General features: G+C 44.5%; 1 protein-coding gene across 1 annotated transcript; it reads left to right on the forward strand.

Moving 5' to 3' along the window:
* Positions 1-607: 607 nt before the first annotated feature.
* Positions 608-8,700, forward strand: LOC134536452 (PBAN-type neuropeptides-like). Its single transcript, XM_063376168.1, has 3 exons — positions 608-665; positions 3,467-3,685; positions 8,465-8,700. The coding sequence occupies exons 1-3, from the start codon at positions 608-610 to the stop codon at positions 8,698-8,700; spliced, it is 513 nt and encodes a 170-aa protein (XP_063232238.1).
* The last annotated feature ends 4,274 nt before the right edge of the window (positions 8,701-12,974 follow it).

A 12,974-nucleotide genomic window follows, 5' to 3' on the forward strand; every position in this document is an offset into this window, starting at 1 on the left:
GTTTCCTACTTTTCCTATCATCGTCCTATCCTTAACAGGAATAACACAGATTGTAACAAGTTAAATAGCAAACACGTATAAAAGTTACAGTTAAAATAATCTGTACGTTAAAGTAATAAACATATTTGAATTAATGAGTGCAAATAAAAGTAAATTTATCAATTAGATTGTAGATTTCATTTCACTCCTTCTTTGTATCCATACAAAATAGTGATAATTCAATAAAAAAATGATTCAATTTTATTCATAGAAGTATGCAATCATTTCATCAATGTTTTGTTATGACGTTGTCACGTTAAACTATCGTCCGTAAACCGACTTTACAGACAACCAATTTATTTTTTTTTTTTTTTTTTCCCCGGTTCGACTCCGGACGGCTGAGGAGGACCTGTCCGTGGCGAGAAGGGGGTGGTTGTTGTGCCAACGTGACGTGACGTGGGAGGGTAGTGTGAGGAGGGGTAGGGGGTTGGGGTTGTATCGCAGTCTCCATCCCCCTGTCCCCCCCTCCACGGAACACCCTTCGTCGACGCCCGGGGTAGGGCGGCGGGGCGGACGGACGCCTATAAGAAGGCAGGTCGCGACCTGCCCTGCCTCGCACTCGACCGTCATGGCTTCGACGACGACGACGACGATACCCGCTGCCCTCGCGGTGCTCTTGGTGCACGGTGAGTGTGCTGCGGTGCTGGGGTGCTGCGGTGCTGCGGTGCTGCGGTGCTGCGGTCTTCGCGAACCCGGCACTGCGTCAAGGCACTGGCACGCTCGGGAAACAATTACAGTACACACCCGATTATCCGCGAAATTAAGTGGCAGGGCCACCGCGGAGTAGTGAAAATCGCGGATAATCCGCAAAAGAGCCGAAAATGGGAAACAAAAAAAAAGGAAACGTTAATTTCAACTTAAAAAATCTAGAACTTTATGTCAGTAAAAGTTACAACTAACAGTAAAAAGTTTTAAATGATGCTTAAAATTTTAGTATTTTACTTAATTATTAACATACAATACATTTCAGTAATGTAAACATAAAAGTGCTCAACCATACAAATAGAAAAAAAAGCGCGACAGACACAAAAAATAGCAACGCATGTCAGCCTACTGCGTGAGTTCCGAGAAGGCCTGTGGCGTTTCACTGTATACCGCACACAATGCACTCGTCAGTAGAGTTCAAATTTGCTCACTTGTAATAAAATACAGATTTACATATGTGCTGTATTATTTCGTAGCATGCGCGGATAATAGGGAGTTTACTGTATTGCGTAAACGGTGCCCGACCACGTCTGACGATGGTCAGTAAGTACGGATTAGAATCTCCGTCGTCACACATAGTTACTTTCATAACAAACAAAAATTGGTTCGCGCATTAGAACATGTACTTACTTGGCGTAATAAAAAAAAACTTAAGTTATGCATACAAAATAAAAGTACTGGAGTGATATTATAAATACCGTTGGTAAAGAATAAATTCAATCAAATTTAAAAAAATATGTATTAAAAAAATACTCAGTATTCAATAATAAAATAAACACGTAATAAAATGATATAATTTCATAAAATAAAACGAGATAAATTCTTATTAATAATGAAAATAAATAAATATGCTGAATGTTTATTATAATTTATTAATTTTAGTTATTTATTAAATAATAATGTAATGGTTTATAATTTAAATAAATTATACATACGAGAACATAACCACACTTATATAACTACACTTAAAAATACACTTGAAAGAATTTATAAACCAAGTTTATATCACTTATATTCACAATATATAAATGGTTTTTTTTAATGGATCAGTATTCAGTATCAATCACTAAAGTATAAGATTTAAAAGCACATATATCAATTTACTTGTATGTAACTTTTTTTTTTGGTATGGATCCTTTTTTTCATCCTTAGAAAATTTCGTTGCATGGTGCGCGCACATCGTAACAATCCACTCCCATAATTTTTTCATAACACGCCTGGAGAAGTCTATAACTTCAAAAAAAAAATCATTTAAAAATGAGAGCTAGTCGTTCAGTACTCGCCAATGATGTGTAACATCAAACCTCGGTAACGAGTAATTTCATGTGATCTCATGTTTGCAAACACACTGTATGATACAAAATTCGGACTCGAAATTTAACGTAGAGTTCTTTAAAATATTTCTGTGGGTGATAAATATACGAAAATTGTGTTTTAAACTAAATTTCTAAGCGCGAATCATAGGTAGTTTCCGCACACCACCGCTAGATTTCGTTGCCGGAGCAGCTTCGTCGACTATCAAATCATTCGATTCGCATAGCGAAATTTTAAACTAGATAATGAAACGGCTGCGATAAAACTAAAAACTAACATCCCCCCCCCCCCCTTGAAAAATACTAAACCTCGCAAAAACAAAGTCACGCGATACTTTAAATGTGACAGATGGGAAAATTGCTATAACCGGTTACCGTTTTCGAGAATCGTTCAAATTTCAGCTGAGTTGCATGTGACATGACTTTAAACCTGCGGCCATGCAGTGCGCGGAGACTTCGGTAACAATAAACGAATTAATTAGGGCAAGGAGAAATGAAAGGTAGCTAATATAACAGCAAAATTTATCTCAACACACCGCCACACACCGAAAAGGAAGTCAACACCGAGGTGCATGTCACTTTACCACATAACACGCAACCAACGAAAAAAAATAAATTGTCGTTCATAAATAACGCTAGTCGCAAAACGTCATCGCCCCTTAACTTAAAATTGTACAACATTGTTTACTATGAAAACAAATTAATAGTTATTTTCCTTCACTGTTATGTGTGAAAGTTAAAAAATTTGGAACGTTATGTATAAACAGATCATCATTGGCGAATTTAACAGAATTCAATATGGCCGTCGAAACGCAAGCCAAAATTCAAAAGATATTTTGAAATTGAACAGTAGGTACCTGCGTTGGGTTATTGGGCCTTGCGTGGTTTATAAGTAGGTGTGGATGGTGAACATTTGGCGACTTGCGTTCCTGCGTTCTTGCGCGGGTTACTAACTAGGTCTGAAGGTGCGCAGGGCCGGCGCGTCCATACAGGCGAACTAGGCAACCGCCTAGGGCGCCCAGTAGCTGGGGGCGGCGCAGCACGACACATAACAGCTGATACAATATGTTTTAACGATTATTGAAACTAGATGAAAATGGATTTTTGTAAGAGTTTGGAATGTTTATATTGATATAAGTAATTATTTCAAGTCCACGGTGACCTGTTTATGATTTATAATAAGTAAAGAAGTAAAAAAAAAAAACACAAGCCTGCTTACATTTGATTGTTGACAAAAATCTTAGGTTTACGTGATGTATTTTGAGGCAAGACAAATTTTTTTTTTGGGTTGTCCGGCCCGGGGGGGGGGGGAAATTAAGATTTTTCGCCTAGGGCGCCAATCTACCTTGCACCGGCCCTGAAGGTGCGACTGGCGACTAGTGCGTGCCGGTGGGTGTTGTTGCGGGCAGCGGCGCTGCTGGCGGAGGGCTGCCCCGGGAGGACGGTCGTCACCGCCGACGGCAGGCGCCCCCACGAGGGACTGTGGCTGAGCCCGCGCCAGGCCAGGAGGCCCCACCGACCCGCGCAGCAGGACCTGCTCCTGGAGCTGGGGCCCAGCGAGGAGCAGGACGAGCAGGAGGTGGCGGCCCTGCTGCAGGAGCTGCCCTGGCAGATACTCACCATCCCAGGTCAGCCCGCTCTTAGCACGTGTCCTCACAGCAGGACATACTCACAGCAGGACCTAGGGAGCAGCAGGAGGTGGCGGCTGTGCTGCAGGAGCTGCCCTGGCAGATACTCACCATCCCAGGTCAGCCCGCTCTTAGCACGTGTCCTCACAGCAGGACATACTCACAGCAGGACCTAGGGAGCAGCAGGTGGTGGCGGCCCTGCTGCAGGAGCTGCCCTGGCAGATACTCACCATCCCAGGTCAGCCCGCTCTTAGCACGTGTCCTCACAGCAGGACATACTCACAGCAGGACCTAGGGAGCAGCAGGAGGTGGCGGCTGTGCTGCAGGAGCTGCCCTGGCAGATACTCACCATCCCAGGTCAGCCCGCTCTTAGCACGTGTCCTCACAGCAGGACATACTCACAGCAGGACCTAGGGAGCAGCAGGAGGTGGCGGCTGTGCTGCAGGAGCTGCCCTGGCAGATACTCACCATCCCAGGTCAGCCCGCTCTTAGCACGTGTCCTCACAGCAGGACATACTCACAGCAGGACCTAGGGAGCAGCAGGAGGTGGCGGCTGTGCTGCAGGAGCTGCCCTGGCAGATACTCACCATCCCAGGTCAGCCCGCTCTTAGCACGTGTCCTCACAGCAGGACATACTCACAGCAGGACCTAGGGAGCAGCAGGAGGTGGCGGCTGTGCTGCAGGAGCTGCCCTGGCAGATACTCACCATCCCAGGTCAGCCCGCTCTTAGCACGTGTCCTCACAGCAGGACATACTCACAGCAGGACCTAGGGAGCAGCAGGAGGTGGCGGCTGTGCTGCAGGAGCTGCCCTGGCAGATACTCACCATCCCAGGTCAGCCCGCTCTTAGCACGTGTCCTCACAGCAGGACATACTCACAGCAGGACCTAGGGAGCAGCAGGAGGTGGCGGCTGTGCTGCAGGAGCTGCCCTGGCAGATACTCACCATCCCAGGTCAGCCCGCTCTTAGCACGTGTCCTCACAGCAGGACATACTCACAGCAGGACCTAGGGAGCAGCAGGAGGTGGCGGCCCTGCTGCAGGAGCTGCCCTGGCAGATACTCACCATCCCAGGTCAGCCCGCTCTTAGCACGTGTCCTCACAGCAGGACATACTCACAGCAGGACCTAGGGAGCAGCAGGAGGTGGCGGCTGTGCTGCAGGAGCTGCCCTGGCAGATACTCACCATCCCAGGTCAGCCCGCTCTTAGCACGTGTCCTCACAGCAGGACATACTCACAGCAGGACCTAGGGAGCAGCAGGAGGTGGCGGCTGTGCTGCAGGAGCTGCCCTGGCAGATACTCACCATCCCAGGTCAGCCCGCTCTTAGCACGTGTCCTCACAGCAGGACATACTCACAGCAGGACCTAGGGAGCAGCAGGAGGTGGCGGCTGTGCTGCAGGAGCTGCCCTGGCAGATACTCACCATCCCAGGTCAGCCCGCTCTTAGCACGTGTCCTCACAGCAGGACATACTCACAGCAGGACCTAGGGAGCAGCAGGAGGTGGCGGCTGTGCTGCAGGAGCTGCCCTGGCAGATACTCACCATCCCAGGTCAGCCCGCTCTTAGAGCGTGTCCTCACAGCAGGACATACTCACAGCAGGACCTAGGGAGCAGCAGGAGGTGGCGGCTGTGCTGCAGGAGCTGCCCTGGCAGATACTCACCATCCCAGGTCAGCCCGCTCTTAGCACGTGTCCTCACAGCAGGACATACTCACAGCAGGACATACTCACAGCAGGACCTAGGGAGCAGCAGGAGGTGGCGGCTGTGCTGCAGGAGCTGCCCTGGCAGATACTCACCATCCCAGGTCAGCCCGCTCTTAGCACGTGTCCTCACAGCAGGACATACTCACAGCAGGACCTAGGGAGCAGCAGGAGGTGGCGGCTGTGCTGCAGGAGCTGCCCTGGCAGATACTCACCATCCCAGGTCAGCCCGCTCTTAGAGCGTGTCCTCACAGCAGGACATACTCACAGCAGGACCTAGGGAGCAGCAGGAGGTGGCGGCTGTGCTGCAGGAGCTGCCCTGGCAGATACTCACCATCCCAGGTCAGCCCGCTCTTAGCACGTGTCCTCACAGCAGGACATACTCACAGCAGGACCTAGGGAGCAGCAGGAGGTGGCGGCTGTGCTGCAGGAGCTGCCCTGGCAGATACTCACCATCCCAGGTCAGCCCGCTCTTAGCACGTGTCCTCACAGCAGGACATACTCACAGCAGGACCTAGGGAGCAGCAGGAGGTGGCGGCTGTGCTGCAGGAGCTGCCCTGGCAGATACTCACCATCCCAGGTCAGCCCGCTCTTAGAGCGTGTCCTCACAGCAGGACATACTCACAGCAGGACCTAGGGAGCAGCAGGAGGTGGCGGCTGTGCTGCAGGAGCTGCCCTGGCAGATACTCACCATCCCAGGTCAGCCCGCTCTTAGCACGTGTCCTCACAGCAGGACATACTCACAGCAGGACCTAGGGAGCAGCAGGAGGTGGCGGCTGTGCTGCAGGAGCTGCCCTGGCAGATACTCACCATCCCAGGTCAGCCCGCTCTTAGAGCGTGTCCTCACAGCAGGACATACTCACAGCAGGACCTAGGGAGCAGCAGGAGGTGGCGGCTGTGCTGCAGGAGCTGCCCTGGCAGATACTCACCATCCCAGGTCAGCCCGCTCTTAGCACGTGTCCTCACAGCAGGACATACTCACAGCAGGACGCGATTATAAAAAACAAAAACATACATATTTATAATTTGTAAAAAATACTTTCTTACGTTGTTTCTGTTCGAATCTAAAACTTTGTCTACACACACAATACCTTTAATAAACAGTAAAAAAACTTGGACGACGAATTTCCAAATCATACTTTTATTAATAAACAAACATCGTTATTTGTAACGAATACGCGCGCGCATGCGTGAAACATACGAAAGATGCGAGTAACGAAATGCATTCGTGTGTAACGTTTCGTTACTCGTTACTAGATGCCGCACCCGTTACTCAGTAACGAATACATACGGTTTGCTACAGCTCTAATTCTAGAGGTGTAAAAGTAACGAAAAAAAGCGTACCCGTATGTATTCGTTACTATCGTATCGTTACTCGTTACTTCTGATACCGCATAACATGCAACGAATCGAGTCGTATTGCGTACGCGTACAATATGACGTCGCGTAAATAATAATAAATAGAATATATACAATTAACAATATTTGATAATTAACAGTTCTTGTTAACCAAGAAACAATTAAATCTCATTACAGCGACCTTATTATATTATCTCTTTTAAGATAATAAAAAAAACTGAAAAGTCGCGATAATAAAAAACAAAAACATAGGTACATATTTCTAATTTGTAAAAAATACTTTCTTACGTTGTTTCTGTTCCAATCTCAAACTTTGTCTACACACACAATACCTTTAATAAACAGTAAAAAAAACTTGGATGACGAATTTCCAAATTATACTTTACTTAATAAACAAACATCGTTTTTTGTAACGTAAATTCATCGAATATGCGCGCGCATGCGTGAAACATACGAAACATGCGAGTAACGAAATGCAGCCGTGTGTAACGTTTCGTTACTCGTATAAATATAGACGTCGCACCCGTTACTCAGTAACGAATACATACGGTTTGCTACAGCTCTAAAATATTCAGATTCAGATATTACTAAACGAATGACATGGGTATGGGTAATTGTTTGTAAGAGACCAACAAATGTTTCGGATTTCGCCGGGAGGGAGGAAGACATTGCAAACTGTTTCCTGCAGATCTCGCCAACTAGCGGTGGGTTAAACAGTTTCAAATAACATGTACAGTTCCAGGGTGATGACAAAACTGAAACCTTTATAGAAAATAATGCAGCATTTTCTTTATTTCCCCCCCATAAATGTTCTGTAGAATTTACAGCATTGTTCTAGCACTTCATAAAAACATTTTTTGGCAACTGGATTCCAAAAATTGTTTACAACATTATATATATATATTTTTTTTATTGTGTACTTGAGACAAATACCAAATTTACACCAGAGGTGCCCCCCCCCCCCCCCCAAACACTATGACACACCCCCCCTAACCTAATGATGCGCCCCCCCCCCCTCCCTCGAAATATTTTATGCCATTTTCTCAATGATTTACTCAATTATTTTATAATATTATACTTTTTTAGTATTATATTTTATCACATTTTGCATTAATTAAAACTGATTTTCTAATAATAATTTTGGTCATATCAGGTAATATTTCCATCCTGAACCGACAGATGCCAAACTGCTTTTGTTGAGGAAAGTGCGGGGTTGTACATTTGATTTACAAGATCCCTTTCAATTTTATCAAAGCACCAGAAACGTATTTTCACATTAGAAGCTATAATTATGTAAATAATATATACATTTTTCTCGTCATTTAACCACCCCCCCCTCTCCCCTCAGAAATTTTAATGATGCAGTCTGCGTCGTTACCCCCCCCCCCCCCCCTTGTGGGTGGGCACCCCTGTTTACACCCATGCATGATTTACTCGGGACTCAAACCCGGAATCCCCTCTCACCGGCGCGCATCCAACTGGGCTACCACTGACGCCGAAATCCTTGTTTATTGAATTGACACTTTTTTGCTGAGAGGGCTACAATGTTCGCCGCTCCAACGCATGCACTAGTGGTCGAATGGGAAGACGACAGATGGCAGCACCGTGGTCGTAGCTGCGTGCTGCTACACCTGAGCGTGCGAACTTGTGGTTCGCGCCACCCGCCACAGATGGCAGTACCGTGCTGCTTCACTGAGCGCGCGTGCGTGTGTGTGTGTTGCAGCGGGCGCAAAGCGGGACGACGCGGGCACCACGTACACGCCTCGCATGGGCCGCGAGTCTGGCGAGGAGCTTCACGTGGACAGCAGCGGCAGCATCAGCGGCGGCAACAACGACGAAGGGCTGTTCGACCCGCGCGCGCCGCCCTTCGCCCCGCGCCTGGGCCGCCGCGCCATGGACGAGTACATCCCGCGCATGGGCCGCGGCGCCCCACGCCGCCCTGCGCCGCCCAAGCCCTGAGCCTAGGGCGGGGACGACTCTCTGTCCGCCGGCGGGGCATGAAGCACTGACTGTACCGCTTCCGTCGCGCTGAAATACACTCCCGTGTGTTACCACCCACACCTCTGGCTGTCGTTTTCTTTCTTTTTATTGTACTCCCTCCACACCTCCCTCTCCTAGTAAATGAAACAGAACTTACAGATGCAAACAACCGTATCACTGCGATTCTCAGTAATACCTTTGAATATATATACTGTATAGAAGTCGCGAGTGGATAGGATTTACTCTACGTTTTTCAGAAGTGTATGATGAGCAGCTTGGGAACTTCACCGCTGCAGTGCGCTGCCGTAACGCCTGTATCGTCTTAGTTGTTATTTACCCGTTAGGGCGCAGCACTGTCGCCCGCTGTCATTCCCCGCACCCCCCATCAATCATTCGCTGCAGCTCACGGTCGTTCAACGGGAGGGGGAAGGGGTGTTTGAAGAGTTCGACACTTGTCCGCTAGGGACCACCACAAGTCGATGCCTTAGAGATGGTGGCGATTGCGGCGGTGAATTAACCAACTACCTCATAACCGCATTAGAAATTTTAACCTGGGCTGGCGACTTCTATACAGTATATATATTCAAAGGTAATACTGGGTTCGGATTATTCACCCGGACATTTATGCTTCGTGTTGCCGCAGTACCTCCAATAGTTAAAAAGTTGAAACAAAAATAAAGTAAATTTATTGGGGGGAAAAATCATGCTTAAATATGAAACATCAATAAAATATAAAAATCATGCACCAAACTTATTTTATACATGCAAAAATAGCCATAGCAATGTGTTGTACAAATTTACAATAATTGGTGACTAGTTTCCCAAGGAATCTTTTGTAAAAGTACAGAAATTTTTCTTTTTCTGTGCATCTCCCTCATTTGTTCACCCGCCATATTGGGTTAATAGTAGAGTCCTGCAAAATTCTGCATTATCGTTTGGCGACAATCTGTAGCTACAGACCGGAAAAATATTTGGCGGATTCATACTTCTCCACAGTTTGCCTGAATGACTCCGAGCCAATAAAATAACACTCAACAAAAGGTGTCGAATCACAAGCATCCCAGTTAATAGGTGTCACGAGCCAGTAGCCAGAGTTGTGTTTTTTGCCCGAGTACATAGAGTATCGTAGACCTCTATCCTATAGGTAACTGAATCAGCGAATTTCCCCAGTCCTTGACCAATGAGCATTCCAAGAAACCTTAATTATGTACAGCCAAGTTTAGTGTAGCCTGGAGTGAAATGCACCCTTACTGAGGGTAAATTCGTTGCTGTTTTATGTAGGCTTCGATAGTTTGCAGATTTGTCTGCACTTGAAAATTTTCTTTTTTATATTATTGACTTTGATTTTCGACATGCGCGCATGTTACACTCTGAACTCAGCCAAATTAGGAAGCATATTCTGCGATATAGAAAGATCCTGAAAAGCCACAGAATATAGAGTGAGTCTGAATTCCACAGACATATTTCGGGTGCTGGTTCATTACTAAAAAAATAAGTTGAAAACATATATATATATACGACTTATGTTCTTAAGCGTTTTTCCCAAGGCTGGTGTACAACTTTGAAGTTGGTGCTGAACAATGTTTTTATTGAAGTGAAACTTTTGGGCACGATAGGAGTAAAATGTCAAGGCCGAATTTTAATGCGTGTTTTTTCTAACCTAACTAAAAACTAAATGTTTTTGGGAGGGGTATTGGTTAGGGAGAGGGTTCAAGCCACGCAGGAAGGTAACGTACATCATGTGCCAGAAGGGGATTGGCCAGCCATGGCAGCGATTGGCGCCACGACTAACTCCCCTCACTTCTTAACTCTAGTCTAAAAGCCAGATCAGTGAGGCCCAGGTAAAACCTGCGTAGACACAGGGTAAACCCTGGGCACTTACATGCGGGATGCAAAATTTCATGCATTAATTACAAGCAGGTTGGTTTAGGGTAAACAGAGTGATGGTTCACACGAACAAGCATTGGACAAAGTAGAAAAGAGTCTATCTACCATGCGAGGGTTCAGCGCTTGGACTTTATGTCCGCATTGGTTTGGGGGTAGCTGGTTTTTTAGGAGGCGACTTTGTGTCATTTCCCTCCAGGCTTCCAGCCAGCCTATACTAAATTAGAAGGGGAAAGGTATTTTTGTACGCCTATAAATTAATTTATATAAATAAATATTAAAAATAAAAAATGGTTGTCTGTAAAGTCGGTTTACGGACGATAGTTTAACGTGACAACGTCATAACAAAACATTGATGAAATGATTGATCCAGTAGAAAAGGAAATATATTCGGTCTGAGACTGAGCCGTAATTGGTTTTTGCAACCAAACCATTTAGGCATTAAAAATGTTATATTGTTTGAGGAAGAATTTTTTTTTAATTTTTCTATCTTTTGTATATATATTTATGAATGAAATCGAATAATTTTTTATTGAATTATCACTATTTGTATGGATACAAAGGAGTGAAATGAAATGTAAAATTTAATTAATAAATTTACTTTTATTTGCATTCATTAATTCAAATATATTTATTACTATTGAAATGTTGCGTACGTCGTATTTATTTATACAAGAACAAAAAAAATTTCGCAGCTGCCGGAATATGAACCGATATCCTTCGGAATAGAGATTAGCCACGCTAACCACAAGACCACGAGGCCAATATTAACTATGCGTAGTTTCAGATGGTATATACTGGTAATAAAAAATTTGTTCACGGTAGGGAAATAATATTATTTCGTTTTTATAACACGATTTCATAAGAAATACGCATCCCAAATACACCAAACTCATTTATAATGTGTTACAATAATTTTTAAAACATTGTGCAAAAGATCCCGGGTGTAATTTGAATTATTATGTGTAACTGTAAAACACCATTGTTGGTTCAAAAACGTATTTGAATATTCAACATTACTTTTAAATAACCGTACCGATTGTGCTGAAAATCGGTGGACGATCGTTAAGTTACGTAATATTAATAATTCAAACGACGAAAATATGATTGAAAAGTCAAATCGATGGTTGTTCCAATCGAGCAAACAGGGCACATCCGTAGTGGGACACTTCGTGCGTGCAGCCGGCGTTCATAGATTTATTAGACGTTGTCACGTCAAAATGTTTTTTATTTGGTAATATTAATTTGCGAGCTACGAGTTATTTAATTACTATGTTTGTCGCGAGTCGGTGCGTAGGGCTACACTCAGGAGTGGATAGAACCTTTTATGACGCGAAAAGAACGAATAGGTTGCGGACGGAGCAGAGAACTCGGCAGGCCGCGGCTCCACGTGGGATAGGCGGGTCGCGCAGGTTGGTACCTGTCTGCACCTGACGCCAACCGACTGAGACAGATGGCAACACACCGGGGTTTGAGGTTATTGTTGTGCACCGCGCCACTGGCCATCTTCGCAAGAAAACGGTGTTTTTTTTCAAGTACGTATTATTTTAATTACTTGTGTGAATCAGTATTGTTAAACAGTGTTATATGAGTATTGTTTTAGCTGTGTATCTAATTTCTTTTGCTGGTAAAATGAGTTTCACGCTTTAGTTAGGTAGGGTAATTATTGAAGTGAAACTTTTTTTTTTGCATGCGATGAGAGAAAAATTTCATTTTAAATTTCAAGGACGAATTTTAATGCAACGTATTCGTGAAATTTGTGAAACATTATTTTGTAACGTTTCTGAGACCAAAGAGATACTAAGAAAGCACTAAAGAGTAGGGATTTGAATTTTCAAAGAAGTTTCAATTCAGTCATTGAGTTACACGCACTCTTTTTTTTTTTTTACTGATAGAGATAATATATAAACTCGAATACTGACCGTTTTATTATTAACTAGCTGTTACCCGCGGCTTCGCTCCCGTGGTTAAAATAATGGAGATTTTGTCAATAGAGTACCATGATTGTTGTTCTCTTAAAAAAAGAACTATTAAGAATTTCAATAGGATGCTACTATGTACAATGTTTTATGTCGAGTCTTATGTTGAATCAAACAATGGAAACAATGTAAAAACATATTACATAGTATGTTTATTTATTATAATTTATAATTTACAAATATCATCACAAAATTATGTTTACAAACTATGAAAAACATTATACACAATTATTGATATACACGCGTGGAATTTCTGTTTGATAAACTAAAGCTTCCGTTCGCTGCTTCGTCCGCCTCACATTTAATCACAAACGGCAAGATATTCCCGTAAAACTATGTTAAATGATTTATTTCGTTCAGCGAAAACATGCATATTTTGCAACTCAGAAA

The sequence above is a fragment of the Bacillus rossius genome, chromosome 11, assembly GCF_032445375.1.
Source record: "Bacillus rossius redtenbacheri isolate Brsri chromosome 11, Brsri_v3, whole genome shotgun sequence".
In the NCBI taxonomy this organism is placed as follows: domain Eukaryota; kingdom Metazoa; phylum Arthropoda; class Insecta; order Phasmatodea; family Bacillidae; genus Bacillus; species Bacillus rossius.